Source organism: Coenobita brevimanus, chromosome 110 (genome assembly GCF_032717465.1).
Source record: "Coenobita brevimanus isolate Jiangsu-jjx chromosome 110, ASM3271746v2, whole genome shotgun sequence".
NCBI lineage: Eukaryota > Metazoa > Arthropoda > Malacostraca > Decapoda > Coenobitidae > Coenobita > Coenobita brevimanus.
The window spans coordinates 10692467-10708998 of record NC_137063.1 but is presented as its reverse complement, the minus strand read 5'-3'; the positions used below and the strand labels follow the sequence as shown (position 1 = coordinate 10708998).

Sequence of the window (16532 nt, the reverse complement as noted above, 5' to 3'; positions counted from 1 at the left end):
GCCCAACCTCACCCCCCTCCCCCATGACCATTCTCATTATATGCGCCACACCGCATCCCCACCAGCCGCCCCCCCTAACGGCCGCACGCCCTCACCACCACCACGTACACAACCACCCTCACCACCCACACGCACACTCACTACCACCACCACCAGGTCAGGACGCCTTTCACGCCCACCCTCCAGATACACTCCAACACCACCTCCCATCGCACACCCACCCCACCGCTCACCACCACAAACCCCCCCTACCCCAGACACCTCCCACATAACCCTCCCTCTCCACCAAGCATGATGGAATCCTCCCAAATCCCAATTCCCCACAGTACACCACTCCTCCCACCGACCCATCCCCCATAAAAGCACCAATCTCCCGTCACTCTTCAGCATTCAGCGTCTATCTCCTCACCAGGCACCATTCCCCGAGATGAAGATCACCAGAGTGCACTGGCTACCACACGACCGCCCACATGTCAGGATTCGGGAGACCCACCACCTTCTCCGCCTCCTACGCCGGACCGACCACCCGTCCTTCCTCCAGCTCACTCTCAACCCTCATCGGGAGCCTAACCCCATCACCTACCACTGGACCAGCCTCCTACAACACCTCACCCCAGCCCACCAGACATCCACCACCACGACATACCACCTCCAGTCACGGGGTCGTGACTTTTCTACCACGGAGGGTGGTAAAATACCCGCCGCCAGACCACCCACCCCGCCATCCCCCACCCCACCACCGGGCCACTACCACACCACCACCCCAGGAGGACACAACGGTGGGGCTAGTGACCCAGGTCAAGAGGGTCACCGGGACACTACTGTCCTGAGTCCCTTTTCCCCGCAACTACCCCAACACCAGGTGACCGGAAAAAGGCAACGAACTTGCGGGCGGGACAGCCATCGCCAGAATTGGGGTGGGACTGAACAAGATTCAGTCCCAGGTAACACCATGTCGACGGCTATTGTTACCACCTCAAGCGCAGGAGGCTCAACGGCAGGAGGGCCAAGGCTACGGCCAGAAGTGTGCACCAGGGTAAGGGGACCCTCGGCTACGGCCTTAGTGTACACCGGGGAGGGCGTTGCCTCTGTGCATCCCTCTCCCGCTGTTCTATCCTACGGGAGCAACACCGCGCTGACGGCCACTGTACGTGACGGGGAAGGAGCGGCCACTGTACGCCCTTCAGTTGCTTCTCTAAGGGAAGATCAGCTCCTGGCTACGGCCAAAGTATGTACCAGGGTAGAGAGGCCCTTGGCTACAGCCTCAGTACGTACCAGAGAGGGCGCGGCCTCTGTGCACCCCTCTCCTGCTTTTCCCTACTACGGGAGCAACACCACGCCGACGGCCACTGCATGTGGTGGGGAAGGAGCGGCCACTGTACGCCCTTCAGTTGCTCCTATACGACGGGTAGGCTTACGGCCACAGCCGCAGTACGTACCAGGGTAAGGCGACCCGAGGCTCCGGCTTCAGTACGTACCGGAGAGGACACGGACTCCGTGTATCCTTCTCCTGCCTTTTCCCCCTGTGGGAGCCCTTCGTCACCATCCGGGAGTGTTGCCCCGGAGGTGTCGCCAGAGTGGTGGCAAGGCCCGATACCGGACCTACCTCCTACGCCTGGGAAATCTCTGTTCCTGCCAGACACCAGACGGAGACGGTGCCGCAGCCCAACCCTGTCGGCGCCTCTCCCTATAGGCGACCGCAGTCCCAGGACCCCCAGGCCCGGCCAGCAGACTCCAGACGAGGGCAACCCAGGCTCCCTCACCCCACAGACCCAGAGGCGACAGGCCCGCCTCCTCCAGCTGTTTGGCCCCAGTCCCGAGGCTCAGGTCGAGGCCCCCAGACAGGAGGGCCTCCCTGCACCCCATCAACGAGGCTCCAGTACGAGGGCCTCCTCTCAGGTCGAGGCCCCCAGACAGGAGGGCCTCCCTGCACCTCACCGACGACCAGGACCCGGGCAATGACTCCCCTGCGGGCAGTGTATTGCCCCTTGCAGGCAGGGTCCCCCTAGGGCCCTCTCCTCACGCCCGTACTACAGAGTGAACTCTACCCAGGAAACACGGGTAAATAGTGACGCCCCTTGTACCGAGAACAAACCAGGGGAAACAACAGTGAACAGTGACCGAGTGAAGACCAGTGTAAAGCCAGTGACAGTTACTATTAGTCTATAAGAACCCGATACACGGCAGAACAGAAAATAACTTAAACCCTCAGTAAGAGAACTTATAGTAATTGTGTGAGTCCCCAAATAAAAGAACTTTCAGTAACTGTGAACGGAGACTAGGGTGCGTGAGCGAGTCAAAAGTCTGCGTGTAAGTGCCGCCGCGACTAAGTGACTACGTCAAGTGTCGCGATCCGCACCCTGTCTTATTTATAGTAGCATTCCCCCCACGAACTCTTAATCTTGTTTATTCCCCTTGCTTCCAACTAAATATATACTCTGCCTAAAGATGAAATACGGGTATCGATACATATAGTTCAGGACATTAGTGTACATGCATTATACCGTGTGTTAAGTGTGACTGCGCATTGTGGTGTCACAGGCTAACTCTGTGTCCCTGTCTCCTGTATATCAAATATCACTCTGTGTTGTATTGTAGCGGTGTAGAAATTAAGGCAATAAATGTGTTAAGGTATACTGCCTGGTTTTTATGTCCTGTTCCTTTGTGGGTGCTTTACTTCCGGTCCGGAAAGAGAAGAGGACCCCGTTCAGTCGCTAGTGTGTTTAGGACGAGAAGTCGACCTAAGAACTCAGCATAACAATAAGTGTACATGTATAATATTGTGTCTCAAGTGTAACTGTGAATCTTGGTGTTAAAGGCTAACTCTGTGTCCCTGTCTTCTGTATATCCAGTACCACTCTGTGTTATATTGTAACGGTGTAGAAATTAAGGCAATAGATGTGTTAAGGTATACTGCCTGGTTTTTATGTTCTGTTCCTTTGTGGGTGATTTACTTCCGGTCCGGAAAGAGGACCCCGCTCAGTCGCTGGTGTTCTTAGGACGAGAAGTCGACCTAAAAACACCCAGCATAAGAATAATGTACTGAAAAGTATTTAAGTTTATTACCTGTAACTATTTAGCCAATACCAGTTTTACCTATACTAATATTGCCTATCATAATATACTGAAAAGTACTTAAGTTTTTGGTGGACTACTAATGCAATATTTTCAAAGAATTCTTTAAGTTAGTTGCAGGTGTGTTTGTATTTCTAGTATGCTACTTAAATTAATAATTCAATAGGTCAGAATACTGCAGTAAGTATATGTGAATAATTTCAATGATGTAGGAATGATGTGGAAGAAAGTATTACAAATAGTTTAAGTCTAAACTTAATTCCATATTCACCTGACAGGAATTACTTAATCAGTACATAACATTCAATCAGTCTCTCTTTGCTTACGTTTCCATAATTTCTGACATTATACTGTACCTTGCACTTTTGTGACTAAAATGCTTGCCGTGCCCGCCGCCGGACCTCCCACCTCACTACCCCCCACACCACCACCGAGCCGTCACCCCACCACCACCCCAGGAGGACACACCGGTGAGTTTAGTGACCTCGGGCAAGAGGGTCATCAGGGCATCACGGTCCTGGGTCCCTATTCCCCGCAAGTGCCCCAACCCCAGGTGATCAGGGGAAGTGAACTACTGTGCGGGCGGAGCAGTGATCGACAGAATAGGGGTGGGACTGAACCAAATTCAGTCCCAGGTAACACCATATTGACGGCTTTGTTACACCCTCTAGGGCAGGAGGCCCAAGGGCAAGAGGCCCAAGGCTATGGCCTAATAAAAAGTAAAAAGGGGAAGGCGACCCCAGGCTATGGCCTAATAGAAAATGTGAAGGGGAAAGCGACCCCAGGCCCCGGCCTTAACACACTAGGGAAAGAGAGTTGCCCCAGTGCATCACTCCCTTGCTGTTCTCCCCTTCAGGAGCAACATCCCGTGGACGGTCCCAAGCCGCAGCATGAGGGCGACCCCGTTTGCCCAGCAGATGTTCCTGTTGGGGCCGATCGGCTCCCGGCTACGGCCAGAATACGGATCAGGGTAAAGAGCCCCTGCTACCATACGTGTAGCACTTCCCTATTACGAAAGCAACACTCCGTGGACAGTCCCAAGCCGCAGCGTGCGGGCGACCCCGTTCGCCCGGCAGTTGTTTTTCGTACAGGTAGACACTCGGCTCCGGCCGGGGCACGTACCAGGGTAGAGAATTCCCTGAAGGTAGACTCAATCCGTATTGGAGAGAGTGTGGCCTCTGTGCCCCTCACTCCGGCTTGTCTCCTACTACAGGAGCAACACCACGCCGGCGGTCCCAAGCCGCGGCGAAAGGGCAACCCCGATCACCCTATAGGTGTCCCCCGTACGCCGGGCAAGTTCACGGCTACAGCCAGAGTGTGTTATAGGGGAAAGAGACCCCAGGCTCCGGCCTCCAGACACACCCAAGAGGCCACGGGCAACGTGAGTCCTCCTCCAGCCTCTTTCCCTTCGGGGAGCCCTTCGTCACCATCCGGGAATATAGTCCTGGAGGAGACACTAGAGTGGTGGCAAGGCCCGATATCGGGCTTACCGCCCACACCCGGGAGTTCCTTGTTCCTGTCCGAGCCCCGTAGGAGACGCTGCCGCAGTCCAGTCCTGACAGCGCCTCTCCCCCTTGGTGCCCGCAGTCCCAGGACGCCCAGGCTAGACTCTCCAACTCCCAACGAAGGTGATTCGGGCTCCCTCACTCCCCGGAGTCGGAAGAAGCAGGCCCGAATACTCCGGCTGTTTGGTCCCAGTCCCGAGGGCCACCTATCAGGTCGAGGCCCCCAGACCAAAGGGCCTCCCTGCACCCCACCGGCGCGGCCCTAGTACGAGGGCCGCCTCCCAGGTCGAGGCCCCAGACGGGGGAGCCTCCCTGTACCCCACTTACGAGTGCAACTTAAAGTGACTATACCCAGGAAACAGGGAAAACAGTGACAGTGACTCCACAAGAAACCATAGTAAATAGTGGCCCATCAGAACTCAATGCTAACAGGGCAGAAAGTGAACTTTGTGAATTATCCTAGTCCCTCCCCATATAAAAGAACCAGAGAGTTTTCTATGAACATCGAGGTAAGGGCGCGGGCGAGTCAAAAGCTAAGTGTACGTGTCTCCGTGACAAGGTGACAGAGTTGAGTGTCGCTATCCGCACCCTACCTCTTTTATAGTAATATTCCCGTACCAGACTCCCAACCTTGTATATTCCTAAAGTGAACAATCCCATTTATATACTGCTTCCAAGTGACATATAAACCCTGTTAAAGGAAACTCACAATCTCCCTGTGTGATTATTGTAGTGTGTATGATTACTCTGTAGAGCCAAGTGTTAACTCTGTATCTCTGTGTCCCTGTATCTTGAATATCATTCTATGTGTATTGTTACGAGTAGGATCTAGGTAATAGATGTGTTAAGGTATACTGCCTGGTTTTTATGTCCTGTTCTTTTGTTAGTGCTTTACTTCCGGTCTAGAAAGAGGACCCCGCTTCAGTAGCTAGTGTTTTTACGACGAGAAGTCGCCTTAAAAACACAGCATTACACTGGTGGCAAGCGGTGGTTCTGGATCCGAGTAAAAGCACGGAGGAACGAAGAAAGGAAACTTGCACAATGGCAGCCAAACCGCACATCCAATTACCGAGATTCAACCCGGACCAGTGCGACATAGAAGTATATTTAGATATGGTCAAACCCCTCCTAGACATAGGGTTCGACTCAGACAGAGAAAATATTGCAGTCACACTACCTAACCTGGAAAAAATAATCACTACTGTCGCACCAAAAATCGTCCCAGAACTGTCATGGGATCAATTCTCACAAATAGTGAGACAGGCTTTTACGCCATCAATAGGCAGAGTTGTCGCTCTCTCTCAACTCGACGCCCTCACCTACGACGGGAACCTGGACGATACATTCATCCAGGCTCGGCGCCTCATCAGCGCTGCCTATCCCGAGGCACCTACAAATGCCCGGGATATACATACATTTAATGCTCTATTGAGGATTCTCCCTAGCACAGTCAGGGAGCACTTCTCAATCTACGACCCCTCAGGGGACATGGAAAACGACCTGCAACTCGTCCGACGTCTTCTCGCCGCCCGCCCCACACCACAGCCACTCCACGCGGTGACACGTTTCCCAACAAAACAAAACCCTCCATCCAAACTTAAGCTGCCGCCTCACCAGCCAACTACAGAGCCGTCTCCCACTGTGCCTAGAGCTCATCCGCAGAAGAAACGCCCAAACCCCAGGGAACAAGGAAACCTCATCACAATAAATCCCTGGGAATTCACGGCTTGCAGTCGCACCTGCCCCTTGCACGACATAAGGGAACAGCTAAAGGCTAGCAGGCGCAGAACCTTTCACCAAGGGTACAAGAAAGTCTCCTCCTTAGACGACGACGCCCTGGAAGACGACGCACCACCAACACACTACTCGGGAACGGATGACGACGACCAAGACGACACCACTCCGCAACAGATGGATTTTTAGGCCCGCCCCCGCACCTCCCTACGGTGGCGGGGGCCACCTCACATAACTACAGACCCTCAGTCTACAACAAGATTTGGCTGAATGGGGTCAAGGCACGACTACTGGTGGATATGGGAGCAGCCAGATCATGCCTCTACTCCCATTTCTACTCCCGCCACACCGCTGCATTCGGCCCTCTTCTCCCCACCTCAGCCAACCTCGTCGACGCGGGGGACGGCCCCCTGCCTATCCGTGGGGAAACACGGGCCCTTGAAACCCACACCCACCAACAAATATCCACTAGCCACCCATTCATCATATTCGACTCGACGTGCAATCAATATGATGGATATCTCAGGCTGGACCTGCTCCAGAAACTCCACGCCACCATTGACTGTCATCAACGCCGCCTCCACTTCAGTCCAGCCCATCCCAACCAAGCATCAATCAACAAGAAAGAAAAAAAAAAACACACATCGAAGAAAAATCAGGAACACCACCCCTCACACACCACACAAACACACACTACCATTAAACACTCATCTGTCCCAAATCACTCATACACCTGACCCCAACCCAACCTCTCACACTACCTCACCCCATCCACCCCCATCACCACCCCCCATCACACATCATCTGGACCCCTCCCCATCTTTTCCTGCCACTACCGCCTCCTCAATCACCATTCCACCCCACCACGAAGCTTGGGTAAAACTAAACAAACCTTCACATACCTCCGTCCTCTTCTCACCATCCATCCCCACCGGACCACTCTCCTCCTGTTTAGTAAGCCCCACCTTCCTCCCCCCACATGCCCACGAAATCCGTATCGCTAACCTCGCCACAACCCCACTAACCCTACCAAGAGGACTCATCATCGGTGACACAGAAGAAGCCGAACCATGCCAAGCACCACCCCCAGACCATCCCACTCTCCCTGACCTACCATCACACCTATCCCCTGCCCAAACCAACAGCCTCCGACAACTCCTCCTGGACTTTCAGGACCTATTCTCCTCCAGCCCAACCAACCTTGCCCATACCATCTATCTCAGCCATGAGATACACACGACCGGACCTCCAATTCGCCAACCATCACAACGAAAGAATCCAAAGCAACGGGCAGAAGAAGACCAGCAGGTCCAGGACATGCTAGATGCCGGCGTGATCTCCAACTCCACTAGCCCATGGTCCTCACCAGTGGTACTCGTACGGAAAAAAGATGGGACAATGCGCCTTTGCATAGACTACCGCCGAGTCAACGACGTCACAGTCAAAGATGCAACGCCCCTACCCCGAATCGACGACTCACTGGACTCCTTACATGGCTCGACGTGGTTCTCCACCCTAGACCTACATTCGGGTTTATTGGCAAGTCCCTGTACACCCCAACGACAAACACAAAACCGCCTTCTCAACATCAAACGGGAAGCATTATGAATTCAACGTTCTTCCTTTTGGACTCTGCAATGCCCCTGCCACATTCTCCCGTCTGATGGAGTTAGTTCTCAGTGGACTAACCTGGGAGACTTGTTTGGCGTATCTCGACGACGTCATCGTCTTCAGTCGTACCTGGGCCGACCACCTTCACCGCCTCAAACAAGTGTTCCACTGCATACGCCAAGCAGAACTAAAATTAAAACCAACAAAGTGCGTCTTGGCCGAGAGATCTGTTTCTTTCCTGGGACACCTAATTAACGCCGAAGGCATCTCACCAGACCCAGATAAACTACGTGCCATCGCCAACATCCCCCTACCTCTTGACGTACATGAAACCAGAGCCTTCCTAGGCTTAACATCATACTATAGGCGGTTCGTCAAAGGATTTGCTGATATCGCCAAACCCCTACATGACCTAACAAAAAAGGGCGAGCCGTTCGTGTGTACCGGACCAAGGAAAACTGTATTTACCACCCTCAAGTCCAAATTAACCTCTGCCCCAGTAGTCGCTTTCCCAGACTACAACCTCCCATTCCGCCTGTATACTGACGTATCGCTCATTGCCATAGGGGCTGTCCTTGCACAAGTGCAAGATGGGCGGGAGCACATCATCGCTTGTGCCAGCCGCACCCTGAATCCTGCAGAACGGAACTACACGGCCACCAAACGCGAGTGCCTAGGGATCATCTGGTCCCTAGAATACTTCCGTTCCTACATCTCAGGCACCCATGTGATAGTCATTACAGATCACCAATCCCTGCAATGGCTACGGCAATCAAACACCACCAATGTGCAACTGATACGGTGGCGAGAGACACTCGAAGAGTATGATTTCGAAATCGCATGCCGACCAGGCAAACTCCACACAAACGCCGATGCCCCGTCCCGTCTTCCAATCAACGCCATCTCGACAGAGCCAGACCTGGTCCATATGTGGCACAACAAACAACGCCCTACCTGGATCCCACCGAACACATTCGCTAAACTCCACCCACACGGCGAACACCTGTTCGACCCAAACGGACACATCGTCCTAAGCCCCGCCACTGCCCACGACACCATGCTCCACCTCCATGCCCATAATGGCATCCACCTGGGAACAAAGAAACTGCTACAAGTCTTTACCGACATGTACTGGACCCCTAATCCATCCACCATCGCCAAGAAAATCATACAATCATGTCGAGCCTGTGCTTTAGGAAAGGACATCACCTGAACACCACGCCCTACAGGAAAATTAACAGCACAAAAACCATGGCAACTACTCTCCTTAGACGTCATTGGCCCTCTCACACCCAAAGCAGGCTACAAATACATAATCACCTTCATGGATGTATATTCAAAGTTTATCATCGCATGCCCCGCCAAAGATCACAGTGCAGTATCAGTTGCCGATGCCCTCACCCGACATGTATTCCCTTATTTTGGTATTCCACAAGCACTACATTCAGATAATGCTCCAGAATTTACGGGAAAAGTCTGGGAAGAACTAGCAAACATATTCGGATACCACATCTCCCACTCATCCCCCTACTGGCCCCAGGGTAACAGCATCTGCGAGAGAAGCCATCGCTCCCTTATGAACCAGGTCCGCACACGCATTATGCAAACAGGAAACGAAGACTGGCCTGCCCACGTCAAGATCATCCAATGGGGCTTAAATACGTGCCCACGAGAAGACGGAATAACTCCACATGAAAGAGTTTTCGGTGAATCGCCCCTACTCCTACCACTCCGCCACCACCTACAGCCACCCACCCCACCCTCCACTACCGACCCTCTCCACCACCTCAAACGCTGCCTCCACCATCTGCATTCACAACAAGACCCAGCACCCGACAAAACCCACTCCAACCCATACAAACCTGGTCAGTCCGTAGCCGTCGCAAACCTACCTACCCCACCCAAAACCTCCCCCCGATTCAACGGACCTTACAAAATTGTGCGAGTACCCAACCCATACCAAGTCATTATAGATCAACAGGGACAACACCGCACATATAGGAATCACCACGTGCGCCCCTTCCACCCACCTGACACTGACCACCCCCGCGCTAGGCCTACCTGCACCCCTGCCCGCACACCTGTCCACCCCGACCTTTCTCAGAATCACCTCCCAGACTCCTACTCCTACCCCTTCTCACCCCCTTCCTCAAACTCACCAACAACCAGCCCACCCCCCGACACACCACCACCACAGGCCGAAACCACCACCACTTCACAACCTGCAATTCACCCACCTAACACCCATCCACCCACCACCTCCCAACCCACTCCGCCCATGCCGCCCACACCACCACCACCGCCCACCCACCCCCAAAAACCACACCACTCACCACCCCACCACCTCCACACCCACCACCACCCTCCCGCATGACCACTCTCATTATACGCGCCACACCACGCCCCCAAGCATCCCCTCCCCTAGCCCCAGCACACCCTCACCACCACCATGCACACAACCACCATTGCCACCCACATCCACCATCACTACTACCACCACCAGATCAGGACGCCTCTCACGCCCACCCGCGAGGTACACCCCAACACCTCCACCCATCGCACACCCATCCCAACACCCACCCCCTCCACATACCCCCCCAAACACCTCCCCCATAACCCTCCCCCTCCACCAAGCACGGTGGAATTTTCCCAATTCCCAATTCCCCAGAGGACGACGCTCCTCCCACCGAATTAGTCCCAATGAAACCACCAACCTCCCGTCACTCTCCAGCATTCAAATTTCACCTCTCCACCAGGCACCATTCCCCAAGATGAAGGTGACGAAAGTCCATTGGAAACCCTACAACCGCCCACCAGCCAGAATCAGGGGCACCTACCACCTGCTCCGCCTCCTACACCGGACCAACTATCCATCCTCCCTCCACCTCACACTCAACCCCCACCAGGAGCCCAAAGCATTCACCACCCACTGGGTCAGCCTCACCCAACACCTTACCCCGGCCCACCAGACATCCACCTCCACCACCTACCACCTCCAGTCACGGGGCCGTGACTTCAACATCGCGGAGGGTGGTAAAATGCCCGCCGTGCCCGCCGCCGGACCTCCCACCTCACCACCCCCCACACCACCACCGAGCCGCCACCCCACCACCACCCCAGGAGGACACACCGGTGAGTTTAGTGACCTCGGGCAAGAGGGTCATCAGGGCATCACGGTCCGGGGTCCCTATTCCCCGCAAGTGCCCCAACCCCAGGTGATCAGGGGAAGTGAACTACTGTGCGGGCGGAGCAGTGATCGACAGAATAGGGGTGGGACTGAACCAAATTCAGTCCCAGGTAACACCGTATTGACGGCTTTGTTACATCCTCTAGGGCAGGAGGCCCAAGGGCAAGAGGCCCAAGGCTACGGCCTAATAAAAAGTAAAAAGGGGAAGGCAACCCCAGGCTACAGCCTAATAGAAAGTGTGAAGGGGAAAGCGACCCCAGTCCCCGGCCTTAACACACTAGGGAGAGAGAGTTGCCCCAGTGCATCACTCTCTTGCTGTTCTCCCCTTCAGGAGCAACATCCCGTGGACGGTCCCAAGCCGCAGCGTGAGGTATTGGAGAGAGTGTGGCCTTTCTGCCCCTCACTCCGGCTTGTCTCCTACTACAGGAGCAACACCACGCCGGCGGTCCCAAGCCGCGGCGAAAGGGCAACCCCGATCACCCTATAGGTGTTCCCCGTACGCCGGGCAAGTTCACGGCTACAGCCAGAGTGTGTTATAGGGGAAAGAGACCCCAGGCTCCGGCCTCCAGACACACCCAAGAGGCCACGGGCAACGTGAGTCCTCCTCCAGCCTCTTTCCCTTCGGGGAGCCCTTCGTCACCATCCGGGAATATAGTCCCGGAGGAGACACTAGAGTGGTGGCAAGGCCCGATATCGGGCTTACCGCCCACACCCGGGAGTTCCTTGTTCCTGTCCGAGCCCCATAGGAGACGCTGCCACAGTCCAGTCCTGACAGCGCCTCTCCCCCTTGGTGCCCGCAGTCCCAGGACGCCCAGGCTAGACTCTCCAACTCCTGACGAAGGTGATTCGGGCTCCCTCACTCCCCGGAGTCGGAAGAAGCAGGCCCGAATACTCCGGCTGTTTGGTCCCAGTCCCGAGGGCCACCTATCAGGTCGAGGCCCCCAGACCAAAGGGCCTCCCTGCACCCCACCGGCGCGGCCCTAGTACGAGGGCCGCCTCCCAGGTCGAGGCCCCAGACGGGGGAGCCTCCCTGTACCCCACCTACGAGTGCAACTTAAAGTGACTATACCCAGGAAACAGGGAAAACAGTGACAGTGACTCCACAAGAAACCATAGTAAATAGTGGCCCATCAGAACTCAATGCTAACAGGGCAGAAAGCGAACTTTGTGAATTATCCTAGTCCCTCCCCATATAAAAGAACCAGAGAGTTTTCTATGAACATCGAGGTAAGGGCGCGGGCGAGTCAAAATCCAAGTTTTTTTTTTTTTTTTTTTTTTTTTTTTTGCCTATCGACCATTGAGGCCGAAGCCTCTGGTCATTAAGGCAAATATATATATATGTATATATATTGACACATATATACATATATATACAAACATATATATATACATACATACATACATACACACATCCATGCATATGAACATACACACTTTCATGCACACGTACATATATATATAATAATTTTTATTTTATTATTTTTTTGTAGTTTTATTTTTATTATTTTTATTTATTTTTTATATTTTTAACCTTATATTACTTATAAACAAAATACCTAATCTAAAGACCCTAAAACTAACCACCTAACAGACAAATCGCTAACCTATACTAAATCCTAAGAGACAAATAACTAGACCTACACTAATGTTCAAAAAGCCTCGACCAAGAGAACACCATCGAGTCATCGACTGCAGATATGTAATGCTTTTCTACATTACATACCTGCACTCATCACCTGATGACTGTCAGTCGAGGCACAACCTAATACGTGTCTCCGTGACAAGGTGACAGAGTCGAGTGTCGCTATCCGCACCCTACCTCTTTTATAGTAATATTCCCGTACCAGACTCCCAACCTTGTATATTCCTAAAGTGAACAATCCCATTTATATACTGCCTCCAAGTGACATATAAACCCTGTTAAAGGAAACTCACAGTCTCCCTGTGTGATTATTGTAGTGTGTATGATTACTCTGTAGAGCCAAGTGTTAACTCTGTATCTCTGTGTCCCTGTATCTTGAATATCATTCTATGTATATTGTTACGAGTAGGATCTAGGTAATAGATGTGTTAAGGTATACTGCCTGGTTTTTATGACCTGTTCTTTTGTTAGTGCTTTACTTCCGGTCTAGAAAGAGGACCCCGCTTCAGTAGCTAGTGTTTTTACGACGAGAAGTCGCCTTAAAAACATAGCATTACAGTGGCATATTGCAGTATGAAGCAATATCAGGGCAGAGCATATTCGGGGCTGCTGTCTTGGTCCCGGTATAAGGAAAGACTACTATTTTTGTACTTTGCTACCTAACAGACACAATTTATTAAGTTTCATATTTGTGTCAGTGTTTGACTAAGCTAATGCTGGGTCGGAGCATATTATTTTGAAGATGCTGTCTGGGCCCCGGTACAAGGAAAGATTGCTGTCATTGATATATTTTTGTTACTTAGTACCTAACAGTTATAATGGAACGAGTTTCATCCATTCTTCTTAATGTTTGAATAAGTCACATAATTTTGACCCTCAAAAAGTTGCTGGTCGGGACTAAAAAAAAAAAAAAAAAAAAAAAAAAAAAAAATTGTTGTTGCCATTCTCATATTCCATCATGTTTGTATAGATCTAGAAAGTTGGTTTTAACCGTTTCTCTCATTTTGTAAAGAAAACCAGTTTAGTCAAGAATAAGCAATTTTGCGGCTGCTGTCTGGGTCCCGGTACAATAAAAAATTGCTGTCATTGATATATTTGTGTAACTCAGTACCTGACAGTTAAAATGCAACAAGGTACGTCCATTCCTCTCCATGTTTGAATAATGCAAAATTTGACTCCCCCAAAATGTTGCTGTCTGGGGTCAGGTACATGCACAAGTTGCTGTCAGTGTGATTACTATGTCCCTTAACTTCCAAAAAGTGATTACCATATAAAAATGTCCATTCCTCTTACCCATTTGAATAAATGTTTTTTTTACACCTTAATTAAAGGTACCGTACAGGGTGTAGGTACAGGATATTAAGCGGCAGCAACTAAGATTCGTGATTCTTAGGACTGTTCCAATGTAATGAGGCCAACAAACCTTATTCCTCTGTTCACTTGAATAATTGGTCTGGGCTCCCGGACTATTATCTGTATACTCTGGCCCGGTCAAGAATAAAGAACCCAGAGCCCGCGCTGTATCTGGACCCAAGAGGTTGGGCACAATACGCTGCATAACAGATTTCATGCAAGTTGGGGTGGATATCTGTTTGTGAAAAGGGTTAACTGCTGGGTCGAACACCTTTAGTTTGAACGTCTCCCCTAGGCTAAATGAAATAATCAAGAAATTGCAAGATGGTAAGATGGACGCCATCTGAGCCCAGGGGTTAAGAACAGTTCCCAAACCCGCAGTCAACTCAAATTTTCCCGAAACCCCTCAAAACTAGCCCAAATATGCGGGAAAGGGACAACCTTGGCAACTCCGCGGCTAGAGAATGAGTCAGTGTCTTGAGTGAGTCACCATCCATAGACGAAGATTGATGAAAAATTATTTTAAAATATTAATTCAAGGTATATCTGCTAAATAACAATTAAAATCTCTGAATTATAAAGGAAACCTATATGTTAGCTAGCGGGGATAGAAAAGAAAATTAATGCAATTATATACCACGACTTTTGTCAAAGGTGCATTTAAATGTGTTAAAATATTGTTAGTACTAAATCGTAAGATGAGAAAAGGCAAAATATAAAGAGCTAACCTTAAATGATATTTTCAGGGAAGCCGAGTATAACAAAACAAAGATGGTGGACCGACTAGGTAGGTTTCTCCACAAGTTTTGATTATTTCTCAATTACTTTTTGCGTAATGCGCAATTTGTATTAGTAATACCAGGGGGGAGATGGTGCGCGGAATCTTTATTTATTTTGTGTAAGTAAATGATTGTCATTGTCATCTGTTTGCCGATTTGGCCAGACGAAGTTGAAGTGATAGAATGTTTGTTGGGTATTTACTCCACTTGACGGCTTCACGTTAAGTTTGTGCAAGCTTAAACGTTAATGGATGTATGTGGATCCGAAGAATATGCATTAGATAATGATCGCATGAGCAGATACGATGCACACACACACTCATTTAAATGGTAACTTAGGGGGTTGAGGTAGGTATATCAAAGAACTTCATGTAACTTACCTAAATTCAGGATTAGAAAGTGACTTTTCTGCCGTACCATGGTAAAATATGCACAGCATTTGGTACGTCATAAAGTACATGGACTCACTACATTATAGAACTTCTTCCACAGTGAGTACGGCACTGTAGCCTGCTACTTAGTGAATAGCAGTAGAACAGATGCCAACTGGCTGGACAAATAGCTTTTTATTTGATATTTAGATCTGACTGGAAACAATTGTTTGGATAATTTTTTAGGCCAGAACATTCATGAATTTCAGTACTTTTAATGGATTTTTTAACGTAAATAATTTCGTGTCAGTTCTCCCTACGTGTCAAGTGGGGTTGGTGGAGGATTAGTGCCCCTCCCTGTAAAACAATTAACTCTAAGCCTTTGGCCACCCCGTTTGGGATACATGGCGTCTGGCAATGAATGAATGAAAAATTTGCTGAAAGATAGAATTTTACTCAGTACCTTTACATTTTGCTTCCAGATTGATCATAACAGATGTACCGTATCCTAACATAACCTTCTTGGATATTGGATGTGGATGTGATAGGAAGCGTTAGGAGGAATACACTGAGGTGGTTTGGCCATGTGGAGAGGATGGAGGGTGAAAGACTGATGAAAAGAGTGTATGTGAGTGAGGTGGAGGGGGGAAGAGGGAGGGGGAGGCCGAGGATGAGGTGGAGGGATGGGGTGGAGAGGTATATGAGAGAGGGGGGTGTGAGTTGGGAGCAGGGCGGTGAAATGGCGGGGGACAGGGCGATGTGGAGGTGATTTGTTTGTAGCCACCCCGAATGAGATTGAGGCATCTGGAAATAGATAGATAGATAGATATTAAGGGCAATATGGCCTCCTCTGTGGAGGACCCAAATGAAAAGAAACCAGTATTCCAAATGAAATAAGGTTGAGTTACCATACATAAGACGAAAAGAAAAAAATATTGATTTATCAGACAGATATATAAAAATGATAAAATTCACAAATGTACTCTTCCAAGCAGTTTCTGGAGTTTTCACCCAACCCTGTGTAGCCTAATCAGTAAAGTTTTAGTTTAGGGGCGTCACTGGAAGGAGCCTACCAATCATTGCCCTTATTTTGAAGATCGCTTGTAATATTCTGAATACAGTAAATTCTCAATTATCCGCTGTAATTTAGCCAAGCCCTGGGTACACTGAATAACATAAAACACCGCGTATTGCATAGTATCCCCCCTGTTGCCTCAGCATTCCGCTTTGAGCCGGATATTGTGTCATTGTCCATCTTGACCCTCTATCCTAAAA

The 16532-nt window shown here is 50.6% G+C and overlaps 1 protein-coding gene across 1 annotated transcript in view; it reads left to right on the top strand.

Annotated features, from left to right (window-relative positions):
* The first annotated feature begins 14878 nt into the window (after nucleotides 1-14878).
* Nucleotides 14879-16532, top strand: part of LOC145417427 (pleckstrin homology domain-containing family F member 2-like) — a 215368-nt gene continuing 213714 nt past the window's right edge. Inside the window, exon 1 of the mRNA XM_080286110.1 lies at nucleotides 14879-14894. Coding sequence (XP_080142236.1) covers nucleotides 14879-14894 — 16 coding nt within the window. The remainder of the gene's footprint in view (nucleotides 14895-16532) is intronic.